At 43.1% G+C, this 21,697-nt stretch overlaps 1 protein-coding gene across 3 annotated transcripts in view; it reads right to left on the minus strand.

Moving 5' to 3' along the window:
- Positions 1 to 566: 566 nt before the first annotated feature.
- The window catches only part of LOC103674435 (SLX4 interacting protein), a 187,687-nt gene continuing 166,556 nt past the window's right edge, over positions 567 to 21,697 (minus strand). For all 3 annotated transcript variants that reach the window (XM_040637981.1, XM_008703351.2, XM_008703352.2), the window contains 2 exons: positions 5,416 to 5,519; positions 567 to 4,285 (listed from right to left, as the gene is read on the minus strand). In XM_040637981.1, coding sequence (XP_040493915.1) covers positions 3,565 to 4,285; positions 5,416 to 5,519 — 825 coding nt within the window. In that variant the 3' untranslated portion in view covers positions 567 to 3,564. The remainder of the gene's footprint in view (positions 4,286 to 5,415; positions 5,520 to 21,697) is intronic.

Here is a 21,697-nt window from a genome sequence, read left to right on the forward strand (position 1 = left end):
CTGCATTAACTTCATTTTACAATGCTTAATTTACTTAAGGAAGATTTTAAACTACTTAACAGAAATCAGCTTAATTTTCATTTTTTACCTGCTCCACCGTGTTTCAACTCATTAGTGTTTCAATAACAAGGAATGAACTCTATCGTCTTAACAGAACAGAACAAGCACGGAAATTTCCTCATAAGAGAAAAGAAGAAATTAAAATGATTTCCATATTCAAGTCATAGAACGCTGAAGAGAGGATTTTTGGCTCTTACTGAGGAAAGGCATTTGTTACCTCAAAAGAAAGGCCACTCACTAAAATTCTGTGGAAATAGGACAGTGGGGCCTGCCAGGAAGGCATTCAAGGAAACTGGGAATGGGAGCACTGTGATCCCAGGCCATTCTCTTGGGCACAGAGGTTTCCTTCCCTTATGTGCTTTGCCCTCACCAAGCTCTCGCTAAAATCAAAGGCCGCGCGATGCACAACCATTCATGCTAAAATCCAAACGTGACACCAGAAGCAAACAATTAACTGTCATCCCCCTGTAATCCTGAGATAAGAAACAAGCTATATTCTCCATAAGTCAAACTACAGAGTTTTTAATGACTTTGGCTTTTTATAAAATGAAATACATTTTCTTACTTCTTTAACATAAATAAACAAAAAAGCTATAGCACTCACTCCTCTCTCCCCAAATGGTTGCTCCTTTGCATTTAACAGTTTATATGCATATCTGGACAACAGTTAACCTCCAGTGGCAAAGAAAAAAAAAGTGTAAGAAAAATCTGAGTGTTCTCAGACATTTCTTGTTTATAGACATTAAGCAACAACAACAAAAACACAAAACTCAACATCAATCTATTAAAGAGTCATCTGAAAGCACATGAATGTGACTTAGAAGCCATGACATTGAGAAAGTTAGGGAGTTCAAAGTTGTAACATTAACAGAATTGGATCCACATTTCTCCCAAGCATCAGAATTACAGGGACTTGACTATAAATTGAGTTTGGGTTATTAAGTTAAGTGGTTGAAGAACTTGTTCTTTTTGACTAAGAATATTGACAGGCTCTCAGATTTTCAGATGCGGAATTAATAAGATTATTAAGAATGTCAACACACATACCACTCCCAGTCGTGGAGAACTGCATTTCCCAGCTAATAAGCAACAATAAAACCTGGCAGCCATTTTCCCTTTGTACTTTGAAACATCCAAGGAATCACACAACCACTCAAGTAATAAGAGATCCGGGGGTGTTTCAGACATGTGGAAGAAAATGCTTAAAGGCAAAATTCCTCAAACACATGCCACAGTGCGGAAGCAGAGAGCTGTTCCCTCCGTTAATCCTGTCACAATCCCATGTACATGCGGGCTGTGAGAAAGACCCTATCAATCTACAACCAAAGGTGCTATTTTCCCTTTGAGGTCACAGTAATTGTTATTTCCACAAATATACCAAACTCTAAAGCCAAGGCTGTTCTTGAGAGAAAATCATTACATCACAAGGATTGGCTTTACCCACTGTGCAGGCCCCGTTTAACAAATGAAATAAAAACTTTTCAGTTAAAAGCTTTTCTCTGGTGCCTCCATTTCAAACATTCCAGTTCTGGGTTAGCAGCAGCTATTGTTCTGAAATGGTTGTCTTTTTTATCCTAGACTCCGTTCCAGAGAGCTTACTGTTTCTTGGCCGATCACCCAGGTTATTATTTTGGGCCTTCTCTGTTTAAACTGTCCCAAGAATTCTGTTGAAGAAGGTTCAGTGACACACTCTGCCCCTGTCTGCGGTGAACAGCACACCTAGAACAGTTGTGACTCTAAGAGAGGGGGCCCAGGGTGGAGCATTTCCATTCTGTCCAGTCTACCCCAACTGGATGAATACAATCCGCTCCACTGTGGTTAGGATTCTGTCCGGCTCCCTCTTCTCCTATAGAATGCTTTGACTGGAATCAGCTAAGAGCAGGGAAAACCCTGCAGGAAGGGGAAAGGACACCGGCGGGCCATACTCCTGGTGGGGGTGGTGAGGCTGGGACTATGAGAAGGGGACAGGTGTCCAGGCAGCGTGGGGAACATCAAAGGAATAGCATCTATGTTCATAGCCAGGCGTAGTGACCAACACTGAACTTCACGACCCAAAATGGTGTCAGGAAGTATGGTTGCCTCTTAAGGAGTCTTATCCTACAAGTGGGAAAGGAGTCACAGGCAAGTATAGAATGAGCTAGGAGAAACAAAACCACAATTAGTTTTAAAAAATTCTGAACCACCTACACGGTGTCTCTTTCCATATTCTTTTATTTCAATGGGGTCTTTCTGGGTTATTTTTCTGCTAACTCCGACACTCTGGGAATATACTTGATTTTCCTTGTTACTAGGGAGGTGCTACTGCAAAGGACCACACAATGTTGAGCAGAAAAAAAGATGTATTTGATGGGTGGCCTTTGAATACGGTTTTTCCTCTATTTTAGAATGAAATTGGGTTAAGAAAATCTTTAGTAGGTGTCCATCCAAAATAAGTCATTGCAATGATTCACTCTGTGACATTTCAGCAAGCCCACTGGAGACATTAGTGGGTGATACTGCAAATGGAAGGCTCCTGTTTTGAAATTTAAACTGCCTGTGACGCCTTCCAACTGGGAAACTGGAAACTCTGGCCACTGAGTTCCCCTTGGGTTCTAATCCTTCCTGAACCTAACCAAAATCTTAGAGGTGGGGGCAAGGGCAGGGACAGGGACACGCCTGGGCTACAAGGGAGAGCAAGCCTCTCCCTCTACTGTCTTCCTCTAATGCGGGGCCAAATTACCCATAAACTTGTAGCACTTCTTAGGGTAAGTAACAGTTTTGTGGGTGCTGTGGCCGCCGTGCTGTAGAGAAGACAGGGACTGAGCAGCTCAGACGCCGAACCCAGGTGTTTTACAAAAGTTTGAGGGAGCATAAGGGGGTGCCTGGCCACATGTGGACCTCAGACTGATGAGATGGAGGCCATGGGAGCCAGGCTGGAGGACACAAACACTAGGGAGTCTCCAATTAGTCCGGTGGTTCTCAAACTTGAGCATTTTTCAGAATTGCCCAGAGCTTCTCATTCAGTAAGTCTGGGGTGGGGCCCAAGGTCTGCATTTCTAACACATTTTCAGACAGTGATGCTGGGCCTAGAACCAGATGTTGAGGACCACTTGTCTGTTCCTTCACTTCTGCCCGACTCCTGTTCCTCAGGAGGAGAAACTGTACCCCTAGATACAGCACTGTCTTCACGTGGCCCACTGTATGGTCTGCACAGTGATGAGTCATGAAGGAGCACAACTGGTTTCTTCATGTAGTTCCTTCAAGAATGGGGTCATCCTTGACAAGGTGAATGGCTCTGAAGACAGTTATAAAAGTATGATGAGAAAGAGGTGATGTTGTTAGAAAAAGCACATAGCCTCCTAGAGATGAATGGGTTAAAAACTAACCCTCACACAGAGCTCTGTGTTTCTATACAAAATAATCATTCTAATTCCTTTAACATCAGGGCAGCTACACACACCCCCCTCCTTCCCCACCTTCAACCATTATATACCCAACTACAGATTTGTAATCCCCAATAGTAAGTTAGTGGCCTCCTTCGTACTTCTTTCTTTTCTTGGTTGGGCTGCCCCGGATCGCAGATAATCTTTCAGTGTTTGTGGCTGAGCCGGTTTGCCGTGCCTGCCCTGGCTTATTTTTTGTAAGATGTCCGGAGGAGAGATTTTCCAAAACATGCAACTCTTCATTAGACGCCGTTTTTGCCAAACCTTGTTTCAAAAGTAACCCCGGATCTGACAGCTCTGAGGCTGGCAAAACCCTGACAGTTTTGCTTTTTTCCACTATTATTTCTCTTGGGACTAATCGATCACTTCCAAGAGAAACTCTCTTGTGGTGGTCGACGTCTTCCGCAGAGCCGCGGTTCCTGCGTTTCTGTTGTGTTCTGGCCCCTTGTGGACTTTGTTTTGGACCTGGTGATGCTGACTCACAGCTACAGACAGGGCTCCTGCTTAGAAGCCCTGTCTCTAACCACTCCCCAAGATGAGGTTTTTGCTGGCTGCTAGTGTCTTCTGGCTGGGTCTGATGAACATTTTCCAGCTTTTGAACAGGAAGCCCCCAGTGGCTCTCAGCTGCCTTTATGTAATCTTTTGCTTGTCCCGTGGACTCTGATGGGGGACTGGCTGAAGCCCGACTGTCACCCCTCCTCCTCGCTATCTCCGCAATCACTGGGTCACTAGATGTTCCCACAATGTCCCTGCTGCTCCATGATTTGCTCACAGCGCTGCTTTTTGCTTCAGTTCTTTTCACACTAGAACAAAGAAAGATTTTTTTGTTTTGCTTTGGAAAGCTGTAATGGCATGCTGTCCTCCAACTCCTATGCCCCTTGTCAAATTCCTACTTCCTTACCTCCCTGGCAAATCTAGAACAATCTCTACGTATAATGTTTAAGTTCAGACTGGATCAAGCAACAGCCATCACACTTTCCAACACGCGAGGATTAGTTATTAGGATACATGAGGACAGGCTTTGTTTCTTGATCACTGGGTTTTCAACATAGTTATATTGGAGTTATGATGGCTCTATTTTAACTAAGGCAGGCAGGTGTTCATTTCAGATATTAAGGGTCAGTACTGCCTAAATTTGACGTATTGAATTTTTCTCCCCAGAAATAAATGATCAGATACACCTAAAGCACAGGCCGTGTGTGGGGGGGGGGTATGTGCACACACACGCGCATGCACACACATAAGGGTGTGCTTGTACACACACACACACGCCTTACCTATAGCACACATAGAAGACAATGCAAACATCACTCTGAGTGTAAAATTCACTTTGGGGCAGGGTAGGAGCTGCATGGGGAGAACTGAGAGACTGGAGACTTTGACTTCAACAGAGATCTGCAGGCTTGTGAATAGCAAGAAATTTCTTAAACCACCAAACTCAAAACACTGAAGCTGAAATATTTATTTTGGCTAAGCTTTAGTCTGGAAACACACACACACACACACACACACACTCTCTCTCTCTCTCTCTCTCATGTTCTTATTGTTCCTAATCAGAGGCATGAGGATTATCATAATTATATTAGAACTGGAACCTGCATTTTAGCAAAAGAATGTATTTTTTTAGATGGGTCTGTAGTCACATGGAAAGTTGTATGAAACACACCACCAAACAGGTGCTTTTCATCTTCAAAGCGCTTGTAATTAATTACTCCTTGCAACACACCTGTGAAGCAAGGCCTCGTTCCCCACTGTCCAGAATGCAAGAGACAGTCAGGAAGGCAAGCATAGGACTTCGGGTAAGGTCAGTGCCAGAGGGGTTTTGTGGTTCATTTCCATGAACTCCTGTTGAATTCCAGACTTCATGCACATACTCATACACACACACACACACACAGTCAAAAAGAAGGAAAAGAAAACTTGTCGGACCTACATTTCTCTCAGAGCATTTCTCCTGCGCTGTGCACTGGGAGGAAGTGCAGTCTCCGCACACTCAGCAAAATAATCAGACGCTCCGTGGAGAGCTCCTTCCGTCTCCTCCAAAAGATAACAAAGGTTCAACCAGAAATCTATTAGCTGAACATGAGAAAGAACAGTTCTACTCTGAATGCCCCAGTGAACGGATTTTTGTGAGGACGAGATGAAACCGCTTAGTGTTAGGCTATTTTGATTTTTCTAAATCTAGAACTTTTGGGTAAACTGTCACTTTTTTTGGACTCCTACCCCACACAGTTCGTACGTTAATATGCACCACAGACATACAAGACTGTAAGAGAAAGGATGTTGGTTCCAAACCATCTGGGAGCGCTTGGCCAGTATCTGCTATCTCTGTGGCCCCAAGTGTGAGGAAGCCCGGAATCACAGTACCAGGCAGCAGTGTGTGTGTGAGCTCTGATCTTCCACAGAGACCTGGTGGCACCGTGGTCTGGACCCTGATTAGCTTAGGAATTCCACACATTTTCTCTATTTACAAAAATACAGAACATGGCCTCTGCAATACTCAAAGCTGCATAAGTGAGTTAAAGCCTTTGAATCCTGGTACTTTGAAAACTGAAGTTTGTGATTCTTGGCTACCAGAAAACTGGGAGTTTTTTCTTAACCTAACAGCACTACCACAGTTTTACATAATTCAGAGATTATCTGTGCATCTATCCTTATATATTCCCAAGGAAGCTTCATACAGAAGTACTTATAAAATGTCAAGAATTCCCAACCTTTGCCAACATTGACCTATTTCATAGTTTTGGAATCATTTCCTTTTTGTTAAGCAAGTAGATAATCCAGACAAGGTGTTAACTCTTCTTATTTCCTGGGATAGTACGTACCCTCCTCCACCAGGCTGCACAGTAAAATGTTGAGGCCATTGGAGCAATTTTGGGAATTTATCAGTAGGTCCCTTGCTTTAGACTTAACACTAAAATGTAACAATGGCAGTCCAGAACTCCTGGTAGACAGCAGCCATCAGTATGATGCCTGGGTACCCCACAGGCTGGTGCTCTGGCCTTTGTGCAATCACTGCCCTGCACCACCGAGTATGAGCCTTTAGCTCCTGCTAATCCCGCCTATGGTTTCAGACCTGGATCGATGTCGCTCCTGGTCATATCCATTTATAACCTAAGTCAGTTTAAAGAGTTCGTGAACAGGATATTGTAGGTTTTATTGGATTACACTGCATTTTGATGCTTCTCCCTCTCTCCCCTTAACACTTACTAGTTGACTAAATAGAGCTACAGTTTTAAAGTTAAATGAGAGAGATGGAAGGGGAGGTGGAAGACAGGGGGAGAGGGGAGAGGGAGACAGGGAGAGCGAGAGACTGAGATTTATGTGTGAAACACTTCTAAACATGCCCTATTTAAGTACAGTAGATTTTCCCCTTACGACCACACCCTGTAAGTGCTGTATTTTCAGAGCTGAACAATTAACATAAGGAGCATGAGTCAGGCTTTGAACAACTCTGTGGGAACCAGAAAGCCTTTTGCTATTAGGAATGATGTAAATTCCCCAAGGCTTGAAGAAGTCCACAATGGAAGGCAGACAGGGTCATAAATAACAACAATGGATACTGCATAGACCACATGAAGTATGATGCCGGATAGTGACACTCTTCAAATCTCATACTAGGTCCAATCTCTGCCTTTATTTATTTATTTTTTAAACTCAGTTGAAAGAGCACTATGTATTTCCTATGGGAACTTCAAAAACTTCTTTAAGAAACATGACAATTGACTCTCGTCCCAAATTCCTCTGATCACAAACAATGGAGGAAAATGTCCTTAGAAGGAAAAGGACAACAGAAAACGTGATAGAGTGACAGTAGGAAATGTCCAGTTCAAAAAGTGCGAAACCTGTGACTTCATTTTTAAAAAAGAGAGGAAAAGAAAAGAAAATGGCAAGGCAGGGTCTCCTGCTTACAAATTAAAACCACATTTGGCAATTTGTTGAAGGAGGCATATTTACATTTGTATGAAGACTGGGTGGGCAGGAAAAAAAAAAAAAAAGCTTAGATTCCTTCTTCAGTCCTTGAACTGTCAGATCTCATTAGAAATCTCTCATTCTTATTTGTCTAGGGTCAATTCATTCCCCTTTGTCACTAAATCGCAGCCTCCGGAGCCCCCCAAACAAATATTCCAGAGAAAGCAGTGATCCTCTGGAAAGGGACTGGGAACAGGATTTCCCAAGGGAGTTGTCCTGATTACTAATGGCTTCTCACATCTGGCACCAAAATGTAATCTGCGGCTTATCCAGAGGCAAAACTCTAAGGTACAGACAGTGTGTGCTCGGAAGTGCTTCTTGGGTTTACCTAAATGACACTACTCCTTTTTAGACTCTGCCTTGAATTATGACCCGGACATCTTCTGCAAAGAATACACACAAACTCAATATATTAAAAAAGGTTACACCAGTTGGCCATCCAAAGTCCAGAGTGCATACTCCATGGGGACTCGGTTACTTAAGAAATAGGTTAACCAAGGGGCGCCTGGGTGGCTCAGTGGGTTAAGCACCTGACTCTTGATTTTGGCTCAGGTCATGATCTCAGGGTCACGGGACTGAGCCCCACATCGGGCTCCATGCTCAGCAGGGAGTCTGCATGGGATTCTCTCTCTCCCTCTGCTCCTCCCCTGTTCACTCTCTAAAATAAAATAAATCTTAAAAAAAAAACCTCAAAATCTCAAAATACCACTAAAAAGAAAAGAAAAGAAAGGGAAAGGAAAGGAAGGAGAGGAGAGGAGAGGAGAGGAGAGGAGAGGAGAGGAGAGAAGTTAACCAAGGGGCTCTCTTTGGGCCTTCATTAGTGATTCTTCTTAACCTAGAGGCTAGCTCTGTAGGGTGCCTGGGTGGCTCAGTCCTTAAGCGTCTGCCTTCGGCTCAGGGCATGATCCCAGAGTCCTGGGATCGAGCCCCACATCAGGCTCCTCCGCTGGGAGCCTGCTTCTTCCTCTCCCACTCCCCCTGCTTGTATTCCCTCTCTCGCTGTCTATCTCTCTCTCTGTCAAATAAATAAATAAAATCTTCCAAAAAACCCCAAAAAAACAAAAAACAAAAAAACCTAAAGACTAGCTCTGAGTCTAGCCAAGGAATAAAATTCTGCAAGTATCATCGCCTGCCCCGTCCACTCCCCACCCATTTACTTTTTAATTTTTGGTAATGCTCTGATTTTAGTTTTAAACTTTCCAGCTGTAAAGAGTGTCTATATATGGTTCCAGGATAGAACAAGAAAGAAGTAGGGCAGGTCCACAGGCCCCAAAGGGAATCTAATCCAGGGGGACACCTTCCTTGGCAGACTGAGCAGCCCAGGCAAGCTCCCAGAGCAAGGGTCAGGTCCTGTCACCATCCCCAGGGATGCTGTGTAGTCTAGAGTGCACTCTGAGGCTAAGGATGTGCACCCTAGTACAGGTCCAAAAGGAAGGTTGAATAGGTGAGTGTTTAAGCATGAAGATGGGTGATGTTACCTCAGCACTGTCTGGTCTGACCTGGGAAACACATTTTAAATTTGTGGATAGAAAAGACTGCAAAGAGAATCCCCACCAGAATTAGTGAAGCAGCAAAGACATGCTTCCTGCCTCTAACTAGAGAATGGGCTGGATTGAAATGTAGTTAGCAATACTGGCTGATGTTCAAGTTACAAAGGCAAATTGAAATTGTGGATAAATCAAGGTGTTCACTCCATAGTGACTCATTGAATACCACTTTTGAGTAGAACACTGTTGGATTAATGAGGGATGGGAAGAGAAGCTGGCTTAAGAAGACTTAAGAAACACTTGCTCTTGAGTTTATAACCTCCTCAAGGAGCCTGTAAAACACAGCTGAGGCTCCCAAAGGCTATTGGGAAGACTGGCACCAAGGGAGCTTTTCAAAAAATATAGATTCCCAAGACCCATCCTTGGAAGTTCTGATTCACCAGATCTAGGGTGGGGCTACGAGATCTATACTTAGGTTCCCAGCTGATTCAAGCACTGCTGATATACATGAAATAATATTCGACAGAATAGAGCAACAGATAAATACAAACTGGTACACTGAGGCGGTGTTTGGCAAAGTATGGTCCAATTACCTCAGGCATCAAAATTACCCGGGGAGCTTATTCAAAAATGTTCTGGATTCTACCCCAGAATCTACTGCATTTGGATCTCCAGCGGGTAGAGTCAAAGCATATGCATTTTAGGCAATCTCCCCAGTGATTCCGATACCCAGCAGAGTTAATGAACTTCTGCCTACTCTAACAGGGCACAGATGGACTTGATAACTGAGCAGAGTCTGGCAGAACCATCCAATCAGGCAACACTGAACTCTGTACTGAACACTGTTTTGAGGCCCTTGTGGAAAAGGATGTGGACTCACAGAAAACATCCCTGCTCTCACGGAGTCTCCATCCCATGGGGAAGACAAGAAACAAACATATGATGTGTCAGAAGGTTGTGAAGTTATGAGGAGAAATAAATGTCCAAAATGTCTGTTTTAGATATGTTGGTGGGGGAAGGCTGTAGTAGGTACAAAGATGAGCTTTACCCAGAGATTGGAGTAGAGGGTGAGCCATATGAACATAGCGCATTTCAGGCAGGGAAAAGTATGAACACCAAGGCTCTGAAGACAGTGTGTGCCTCAGGGGAGAAGAAACAGGACAGCAAACCAGGGGAAGGGGTTGGAGGGCAGGTAACGGGTCCGTGTATTGGTGGTGGTGAGGTGGGCAAATCACATATGGCTTTTATAAGGATGGCACATTCTACTCTATGGACAATGATATGCCTTTGGAAGGTTCTAAGGGGAAAAGTGACTTGGCGTTCTAAAAGGATCACTCTGGGTGCAGTAGAGGGACAGATGGACACAGCGAGACCAGTAATGAGACTACTGCAACAGTCCACTCAGAGATGACGGGTCTTCCAGGAGCTGCTGATGGTAAGAAATGGTTAGACTGGAAATATAATTTGAAGGGAGGCCCAATGGAATGTGTCAATGGACTGAATATAGTCAGTCAGAAGAAAAATCAAGGATGACTCCAAGATTTGTGGTTTAAATAAGTGGGTGAAGAAAGTTAGCCTTTACCAACACAGGAAGTACTGGGGGAGGGACAAGCTTGGGGAAGTGGAACCAAGAAATCAACCTTAGATATGTAAACTTGAAGAGCCCTCCTAGGTATCCAAATGGAGATGTTGAACAGGAAGTTAAGATACAGGTTCCAGGAAGAGAGAGGTCTGGGCTATAGACACAAAGCTGGGAAGTCCATGAAGATGGTATATAAAGTCATGAGTCAGGATGACTCCACTACAGCGTGAGTTTGGATGAGAAAGAAAGAAGTCAAGAAGATAAGGAGGATTTAGAAAAGGAGATCATGAGGGAATAAAGTGTTTCACTGAAAGTGACAACCACGTCAAATGCTGCTGAGCAGTTAGGACTGAGAACTGAGCAGTGGAAGGAGACTCGACAAAAGCTCTTTTTGGTGAAGTGCTGGGACCCAAACCTGTTTGGGCTGGATGGGTTCAGGAATGAAGTGGAGACAGTGTAGAGACCAGTGGTCTCCAGCAGGAATATAATCTGTTCTGTATATATAACTTTAAATTTTCTACTGACCACTAAAAAAGTAAAAGAAAACTGGTGAAATCAGATTTCAATAATATATATTATTTAGCCCAATATATATAATGTTATCATTACAACATGTAATATAAAACTGCTGAGTTATTTTATATTTTTAAACTAAGTCTTTGGAATCTGGTATGTATCTGACATTTACAGGACACCATTCCTGACTCACCACATTTCAAATGCTCCATGGCCAAATGTGGCCAGTAGCTACGGTGCTGAGCCGTGCAGGGCCAGTCACTTTTGAAGGGTTCTGCAGTAAGGGGGAGCACAGAAATGGGGTAGTGGCTGGATTGGGGGTGGTTAATGGAGTGTGCATCAGTGATGATTCTGGGCATATTTGGAGGATGTGATCAGCTACTGTGTGCCAAGTTTCAACTGGGTGTCAGGGACTATTCAGAAGCTCTGCAACTCCTCACCAACGTCACCCTCGGAAGAGCTTGGTGAGGCAGTAATATTGTTACTCCCACACTCCAGGGACCTCACTCGACATGGACAAACAGCATGGACGTCAATGCCACTACTCATCTGACAAATGGGGCTTCTGTCGGAGACTCTTGCTTCAGCTTTCAAGCAGCAGACGGTAGGCCCTGGGGCATCAGTATTAGCCTAGGCAGGAACTGCTGGGGAAGGTCCTGGGGCCATGATACCAGACTGCAGGTCACTCAAAGAGCCCTGTGGGTACACCCGGCCATCACAGTGCGGCCCCCAGTGTGGGGCTCCCAGCACAGCTCCCAGCCACACTTATAAGGGATGACAGGAGCTGTCCCACCACACTCGTTTCTAGGACTGCAGAACATCCTGCCTGATATGAAGGCAATAAAGGGAGAAGGCAGGAAAAAAGCTTTTCAGTGCCATTAAAGTTTTTCTCACAGTCGTACTTACTGTAGTAATATGGTGCTCTCGGGCTTTACCTTCTTTAGAGATCTATTTTCTTACGGTTATGTACGTGAGTTTCCTCTGATTGTTTTAGTCACCCCTAAATGAAAATAATTAATAACCCAACCAGAATGTTTTAAAGTAGGTAACTTATAGTAAAGTATTAGGACACACAGTCTTAGGTCACATTCAAACTGTTACTGTGTCTGAGTTATTTGTGATCACATATATCCCGAGGTGATCAAATCAGGTGAATGCTGCTGGGATGAGAGGGGGACACAGCGAAGCCGGAGATGGAAGCCAAGGTCTGGTGTTCATTGGTTGCCTGTACCGGAGCCCATCTCTCAACTCCCTGATCAGTGGGTTTCTCATCTGTCCCTCAGGATTGTTTGGGAAATTTAAATGCAGCGAGCTATATGAAGCACACCTTAGAAACTGCAAAGTGCTAAACACGTTTTCTTGACATGACTATAAAAGAAAACGTGGTGCCTGCAGAAACCATAAAGAGTCTTTGAGAAGGCAAGGCTGCCTTGTGTTTGCACAGAACTTACATGATTAAAGTCCTTTTCCCCACATCTCATCAGAGTCTTACTGACTTACCTGGCAGGCAGGTATTGTCCCTATTTGACAGACAAGAAGGAGACCCAAGAGACTAAGGGTGCTTTTAGCTAGGGGCAGAACTGAGCAGAGAAGGCCTGGCTCTCTGTGCAGTGCTCGCTCCACTGTGCCCAGTGTGTCATCTGCCATCACTGTCAGAGATGCGACTTGTAAAAAGAGTTCAGGATGCTGAGTCGGAAGTCCTTGGTTCTAGCCCCGACTGGGTCTCTTCCTTGCAGTGAGATCTAGACAAGCTACTTATCTTCCCTGAGCATCAGTTTCCTCAACTAGAATAAGAATTTCTCTGGCAGACCTTCATTCATTTCCTGGAAATAATACTCAGATTTTGTCTCTAGTCCCCATCCAATGTCCATGTATTTCAGGAGGCCTTGTCTCCACCCCAGACTCCAGAAGTAGGCCCTTGACCCTGTCCAGGCCAATCAGAGTACTGAATTCCTGAGCTTCAAAGAGCTGCACGAGTTGCAGGTGGCCTGGGAAGAGGCCTGCTCTCTGTTCCCATGCACCTAGAGCTTCTGGAGCCAACCACCACATACAGGCTTAAGAATGAGGCCAACACTGTGGAAGGCAGAGCCAGAAGATGTGAGAAACAGTCCTGATGATATTCTTTGTGCTTCTGATCAACAAGCCATACCTGCAGTTTGCACTTGACACGCACATGAGCCAAAAACCTTCCTTTTTTGCTAAGCCATTTTGAGTTGGCCTTCCTGTCCCTTGAAAACTAAAAGGTTCAAGACTGATACAATCTCTTCTCAGGTTTGTTGCATTGAATAAGTTATTGTATGTGACAGCTCCTTGCAAACAATAAAAGTCTTTTACAAACAATAAAAGCAGAGTAAAAGTAATATATTACCAACTTATCCGGGCAGCAAATAATAGTATTAAAGTATAAGCCTAGACTACTTTTGATTCTTTATAACTTTGTGATAAGGTAGAAAGCAAAGTTATTCTTGTACTTTAGTGTGATGCCCAATGATTTTCAGGAGCATCGGCGATCTGAAATGTGACATGTGAGGGAAGGCTGAGTCACTGATAGAAAAAGAGCCCCAGCACAGCACGATTCTGATGACGACCACAATCCTGGACCATGATGCACTGTGACCATAGAGAAGCCACATGTCTTAAAATGAGGAAGAGGTCTCTCTTACCCAAATTTCACTTCCAATATTTTCTTAAATTATTTGGTAATTAATAAGTTACAGAAGTAAAAAAGGTAAAACAGGTGGGATGGAGTAGTAATGAGCAATTAAAAGAATGCACAGAAACTATAGATAGATATCTACAGATTATCTATATCTGTATCTGTATCTGTATCTATATATAGACTCAAAGGAACTGAAGTAAAAAGAGGTCAGATGAAAGGGAAAGGGGTAGCTCATGAATTCCATTGGAAACTGAAGTCATTTTCTCTAAAGATGATAAGGATGGAAGCCATCTGTCCTGAGATAGCACAGACAAAGCAGTTAATACAGGGACTAGCACCAAGTGAGTCCTCTTGAGGCTCCCAAGAGGAGGACGTGACCTTCCCCATTTCAGAGATGAGGAAACTGATGCCCTGTGAGGCTAAGTCATCTGTCCAATTCCCACAGTGAGGGACAAACCTTTTGCTTCACTCTGTTTCTCTGGGACAAGTCCTTCTTCCAAGGCCTCCTTTTCTCTGCCTTCTTGTGAAAGGACCGATCTCTAAGGGAAAGTGGAGTGCAGCCTTGCTGCTGCTGCTGCTGCCTGGGTCAGTAGCAAACACTCTAATTTTTTTTTTTAATAAAAATTTTAAAGTTTTCTTTTATTCTGAATTGATGACTATGAAAGTGTCTTGTGTAGATCTAGGGAAGTACCAATAAATAGTGGCGAAGAACGTTAACCTGAAAATGAAATCAGTAAAAAAAATCAAGGAAGTTATTTTGCAGGAAGTACACATTTCACAGGGATTTTCCAGTTTACATTCACCTAACCATTGAGAACCTAAAAATAAATCCCAAGCACCCCTAGGCCCCACTGTCGAGTCTCTGGTGCCATACAAGCATGATGAAACTTGGATGCTTTAAAGAATTTGTAGGTTTGGGACCTGTGCTTCTTAATGATGGTGGTTCACTGACCACTCTGAGGACTGAATGAAAGCTATTTAACTTTAACCAGAAAAATATTTAAAAAAAAAAACTTTTATTTTAAATTTCAGGGAATTCATGAATCATAGGTTAATAGTGCCCAGTTTAAAAGCAGAAGGGAAATATCTGTGAAAAATTGAGAGAAACTTGATGGGAACTATCTCAGGCGAGATACCCTACCTTTAGGGGTCTCCTTATTTAAAAATACCTCCTCCCACAGAGATCTGTGGTTGAAAAATGCCAAGATCTACAGGAAGGTTGCTAGCCCTCCATTCAGGTTGATGATTTTTTCCCCTAACATCTCCCATGGCTGAGTGGGTGGGCCTGGACAGAATGGGAGAGGAGCCAGGTGGGTAAATGTGTATCCAGCACACGGGTGGTAGGGCCGGCCAGAAGAGGGGCCACGGTAGCCCTGGACACCAGTGGGAACGAGACAGAAGAGCCAGAGAGAAGACATCAGAGATGACTGTCTTATTTCAAAATTCTGAGTGCTCAGAGCTGGCCCTCTGCCCAGGGATGCAGAAGGAATAGCTTTTCCCATTTCTCTTGAACACAGACAGCAAGACAGAACCCCTTTCCAAGACTCCCATCTCATGACAGTAACAGCTTCTGTGAACTAGTCTGGGAATCTCACCCCATTTATGACACGGTTTCCTTGGGAAAATGAGTACTGAATTCTAAATCATCTGCTTACTAAATGAACTTTCTAAACATAATCCTCTTGCACGTCAAACTGTGCTATCACTGTGGGTGTTCACATGAACATATGAGCTTTTACAAATTTGGGCCTGAGAAGTCTGTGGACTCCCAATTCCTATGTTCCTCAGAGAAGAGACTGGGCCCTTCCTCCAAAGCCGTATCTCATCATGAGTCTACTGGCAGCTGCTGGAAATGAGAGGCCTTTTAGCTGGTGGTCTCTACCGCTTCTCCTCCTCTGGATGTTGGTTAACAAAGCTCCCATTGGAGGTCACCAGTTTATGCTCTTATTGTATCCCTTCTTCACCACTGACCTGCTGGCTAAATGGGAGTTTATCACTTAACTTTTTGGTACCTCTCTTTTTATAGCTGCAAAATGAAGCTGGGCTGGCAAGTGGAGACAAAAAAATGAGGGTGCTGAGCTTCTTGGGAAAATAATAATGTGCAGATGGATATTACATTTCTAGCAGGCAGGGTAAGATATATAGCAATCTGCAAATCTGGTGTTAATGACATTTAAATTAACTCCTCTTCGGGGAAGAACGGAAATGATAATGATAATTAATATTGGATAAGTGCTTCTGAGTCTAGAAGACATTTTTATATTCACTATCTCACACTTGATCCTTAGTAAAACTTGGGAAGACTTGTATAATAGGCATCACTTTTACCTCTATTAACAAGACAGGGGACCAATACTCTGAAAAGCCAAGTGACTTGTCCAAGGTCATCCAGGGAGTGAGAGAGGCAATGGTCAAAGCCAGGTCTTTTAATTTCAAGTTTGATTTCTTTTCTACTTGTTCTATTCCCTGCCCTGTTTTTCCTAATTCAATCCATCATCTAACTGGTCATCAAAGGAAGATTTTAAATCTGCACTATGGAGAACAAGCACAAAGGATAAGAGGGCCCAGAGACAGTCTATACTCACTTATTCTATCGAACTAATCTAACTTAGATACGTCCTATTCCAGCTTATCCAGCCTATTCAATTCTAATTCAGCAAAGGGCAGGTTCCTTTTTTTTTTTTTTTCTTAAAGATTTCATTCATTTGAGAGAGAGAGAGAAATAGCAAAAGGGAGCACACTTGGTGGGGGCAGGGAGAGAAGCAGGCTCCCTGCAGAGCAAGGAGCCCAATGCGGAGCCCAACCCAGGACTCCCGGATCATGACCTGAGCTAAAGGCAGACCTTCAACTCAGTGAGCCACCCAGGTGCCCAAAGAGCAGGCTCCTTAGGGGTGCTGGAGACAGGGGAACATGAACCATCTCATTCACAAATACTGCTGGCTACTCATTGGGGAGAATTTTATTATTAGGAAAGGAGAATGAGATCTCAGGTTACTGTAACATATAACCAAAGGATGGTTAATCTTTTTTAAATTAAGTTATTTCCTTGAGAGAAAGAGAAAGAGAGAGTGTGCGTGCGCCAGCCGGGGGAGGAGCAGAGAGGGAGGGAGAAAGAATCTCAAGTCAACTCTGCGCTGAGCATGGAGCCCAATGTAGGGCTCAATCCCACGACCCTGAGATCACAACCTGAGCCAAAATCAAGATTCAAACACTCAACCAACTGAGCCACCCCGGCACCCCAAGGGCAGTTAATCTTTAAAAAAAAAAAATGATTTCACCTGAGAAAAATTTATCTTCTTTGTCACAGTCTAGCAAAACTATTCTAGACAGACCAAACCAACCTAGAATATCTCATCCCCACCACCTGCATTTTCATTAGGACATCGCACCTATCAGTCCATATAAGGGCAGGTGTGTGATGGCTGTTGTAGTTTCCGATTCAACCCAAAGAGAACAGCCCATCTGTAGGCCCTGCCGAGGCTGTGGCCCTAATCTGTTCCTCAACTATCTGGTGACCATGTTCTGACCCTGAGCACTGGCCACAGGTGACTGGAAGAAGAGAGGGCAGTCAGCCTCGGGAGGAAGAAGGCAAGATGGTGGGCACTGGAGAAGTCCCGCTGCTACAAGGTCAAAAAGAGAGCCTGGTCCCAGAGAGCCTCCTGCTTGTGTGCACCCCAAAAGTGAAGGCCCATTAGTACAGGTAGACTGAGCGTGTTTACCCCTTAAACCCAAAAACCACAATTATCACAACACTGATCAATATACAGAATAAAAACTACCTCACATTACAAACTAAAACAAATTCCACAAAAATATAAGAAAATATAAGTAAATGTCTGTCCAACTATGAAAACCAAAACACCAAGATCATCAAAGGCAGCAATCATTACGGAACCCATAAAATTGAGGACATACACACCTGCCACACAGCAATGTCATATAACTGAAAGGTAAATGATAAATTCACTAAAAGTTCACTTTCCTTACTATGTAAGAAGTTTTTAAACAGTCAGGAGTTTCTGAAATACAAAAATACCAATAGAAAAATGGACACAAACACACAATTCACAAATGAATGGGTCCTGGCTAAAATAAGTACATAGTGACCTCAGCTATCAAGTATCAAGTATGGAGGGGTACAGACTAGGTCATTAAGAGAGGCTGTCTTTAGGTTGGGAGTTGTGGATAATTTTTACTTTCTTTGTTTATATTTGGATTCTAGAGTTTTTGTACAATGAACATGGACAATTTTGGTAAGCAGTTATTAAAGTAAAAAACTAAGTTCAGAACACTGTGGGAAATGTGAATTATGGAAACAACCTCTTCCCCCTCAAGGAATTTTGCCTAGTGCTACAGGAATCTCTGGTGAATGGCTTCCAAGTAATTTACCACTAGCATTGTTTAGGAAATACAATAAGATGAGAAGAATGGATTCTTAAAAAGCTTATGACACATCATGAAAAACCTAGAAAAAATCCATTACTTATTTAATTTTTTGATACAAAAAAAGAGTCCTTTTCTCGAACAGTCTGATTTATATTTATGCAGAAATTCCCTTATAAAACTAATTCTGTCAGTAAGGGTGCAAAGTTAATGCATAGTCAAATTGTTAAGTAGTTTATTTCTTCTAAAAACAGAAGGTCTGAAATGTTTCTTTATATATTCTTTTGATCTTTCCTAAAATAAAATGTAGCTCTATCCCCCCCCCCCTTTTTTTTACCACAACTTTTAAATCTACAAGTAAGGTTCTCTTTTGTACAAAATTATTTTACGGTTGTTATTTAGCTACATTTTCATCTGCTTCCTTGGACAGAAATTCAGTGTGAGAAAGGATTTCTGAGATCATTTGATACCCTCCCCCCTTGACTGAGATGAGGGCTAAGGCCCACAGAGGTTCAATTATGACAGCCAAGCTAAAAATAACCCCGGCTAGCATAGTTTATTGCTTCTTTAGACCCATTCTCTTTTCAATTTTATACTCATAAATGAGCAGAATTCTTTACCATCACACAGTAGTTTGACTCGCGTGTTCAGTTTAGTGTTAAACAGCGTCTCCCGTCAGGACATGCCAGTGATGGTCCCCCGAGCGGATGCTATAGTGAGGGCCCACCACACAGGGCCTGGTGACTGGGGTAGGTCTGCAGAACCTTGACACTACTGTCACAGTTTGGCCACAACCCCAATGGAGCATGAGGCAGAGAATTCAAATATCTTAATTATATATCCACTTTCAGGCAGCACTGGTGTACTACATGCCATTTTTAATTAAAAAAAAAAATCAAAGACTTTTACAGCAAGAAAGAAAGAAATTTAGAATTTGGGGCTTTCTTCTGAATAGCAAAGAATCCAAGTGCACCATTAAGGTGCAGAATGGATACATCTTTAAAAAGGAGGCTCTGTTTGAATTACATTTTTTTTTAGGTCACCAGGGTAACCTTCAGTACCCCTGATCTGGTAGACTATAAGCTCCTTGAAGTCAGACTACAAGCTCCACTTTCTTATTTCTTCTTTGTTTCCCCAGTGCTCACCAGAGCTCCTGGCATAGAGTCAGCACTCAGAAATTATGTTCAAGTGTGATGGTAAGAACAGATGGGAAGGATCTCCAGAAGGTAGGAGTGCCTGTAACCAATGCTCTATGAGCTAACAGCTCTGTGCTGACCCTGAAATGTCCCAGATATATACGGAGTTCTATTTACACAATAAAGTTATTACTTTGTAAAGTAATTACTTTGGTGATTACTGGCTATTTGCTCTAATAAAGAAATAATAAAAATAATAATTTTTATTTTCCCAAAGGCCCTAGAGCTTTACATCTGAGGAGGAACCTGGGTTTGTAAATATGAAAGACAATATTGTTGAAATGGAATATAACTGAATGTAATCAAAATTTACTTTATGCTTTTCATATTTCTCAGGAAAAAAAGGCAAGGGAGAACAAACACCAGGAGACAAAACAAAAGGTAAAAACCCTCAGAAAGACTTCCCAGCTCCATTCCTAGCAATAGGTCAAACACTGAGGCTACAAGGGCCTCGAGATTTCTTATGAGAAACTGTAGTAAGAAAAATACAGTGACTCATCTCATAATAATGCCCTTTCTTCCCAAAGTACACATCACAATTCCCACATCCCTGGCACATGGGCACTCGGTGCAGAGTTATTGCAACATGGAGCATCTTCCTGCACCAACGCCCCTCGGTGGGCGACAGAAATGCTGGGGTAACAGACCTCCCTGGTGCAGGGGGAGGGCATTAGGGGGTGGCATGGCTGCACCCGTTCTGCCCTCCAAAGGAGGGAGATCACTCCCTTTGTACTGCCTGATCGGGAACAGCGGTTCTTTTGTGCGGCCACCTTTAAGAACCAGAGAGCTGAGTGCAGCTGGCTTCCTTCTATACAGGCTGAAAGATTCCCCTGGCAGAGCAGTTCTGAATAGGCACTCCCAGATTTCCTAACCAACTGTCATTCAGACACTGAGGAACCAAAAAGAAAAAGGAAAAAAGGAAGAAGAAAGAAGAAAGAAGAAGAAAGAAGAAAGAAGAAAGAAGAAGAAGAAGGAAAAGGAAAAGGAATCTGCTCCTTGAGGCACAAGCAAGGTGCCCAGGCTGTTGCTTGGGTACTGGCTCACTCCCGCCTCACTTCTGCGGCCATGGAAGACGAGTTCAGTAAATACTTACAGGCAAATCACTGATGTTTATTGACAAAAACGCATCTCCAATACAGCTATTTAGGAAGCCAATTTCCCAGACCTTGCCCAGTCAGACATTCCTGGACAATAACTATGAACGGAAATGAGATGGATCCTGCCCTTTGTCGAGTATCAATGTAAAGTGATAAAGAAGTCAGAGCTTTCCAGAAGTTCAAGGAATACGCACACAAGAACCAGATATCACTGGCTTTGGGCATCTGAAGTATATAACAAGGAGTATGCACACATTCTCTCAGACAGAAGGCAATTCTGGGAAGGAAGGATGGCTTACTGATCCTCAAATGGCTGAGACAGGTGGGCTCTGCAGAGGTCAAACATCAGTGGGGTGAAAGCTCCAGGGCACCTAGGGTGGAAGGCCCATGTTCTTGGCTTGATGGGCAATCTGCAGGAGGGCCCTTTGCTAGGCCTGGATATTTCACTGTTTCTAGGGACAACAAGCTTAAGGAAGTGGTGGACTGGAGGCATGAAAGGAGAAAGGGGTGTACAGAGCCTGTGTCCAGGCAGGGAGCTGGTCAGTGGCGCTCCGTGTTAGCTGACTCGCGGGTGCGCGTCTGGGAAAGTGTGTGTACGTGCAGGCACAGAGGTGGAAGAAGAGCAGCTGAAGAGACAGAGACCGAGCACATCTAAAGAGAGTCACGGAAAACAATGAAAGATCCTCATGATATAAACTCTGATAGTGTTATCACCAGAAGTCAGAACATACCGAAGATAAGAAAACTGAACTGGCTTATGTAAAAGGCTCAGGCTAGTCAACTGTTCAGAATGAAAATTCTTAGCATGTAGGAAGTCCTCCAGATTACAGGATTTATATGACAGCAGCTATAGAAAACTCAGATCTGTATAAAGACCAGTGCCCCTAGGGAGGATAATATTTCATTTGTATTGAAATGTTTTAATTCACCCTTAATAATTTAAGATATTAAGTATTAATATTACATATCATACAAGCAATGACACTTCATTAATTGTTGTTTTTTGGTACAGTTAATTGTTGTTTTCTTAATCACTGCTCTGAGAATCAAGTTGTATTATAGTTGTTTGCCAACAGCATTACTACTTTGGTATTTTTTAATTTACTAAGACAACGCTAACATCCTGGGAACATTTCAAAGAATACACTTTTAATATTTTTCACCAGATTTGCTTCATTTATGCCATTTAATTGATAGATGAAGAAATAAGGGTCTCACTGGCTTTCCCAAAGGACTCATCTGCTCCAAACAAAAGCTTCTCTGCTCTTTACTTTTCCTAGGTCCCTATTCACCCTTCTAGTCTCTATGAATTTATTTAAGATG

The sequence above is a fragment of the Ursus maritimus genome, unplaced genomic scaffold (assembly GCF_017311325.1).
Source record: "Ursus maritimus isolate PB19 unplaced genomic scaffold, ASM1731132v1 scaffold_22, whole genome shotgun sequence".
NCBI lineage: Eukaryota > Metazoa > Chordata > Mammalia > Carnivora > Ursidae > Ursus > Ursus maritimus.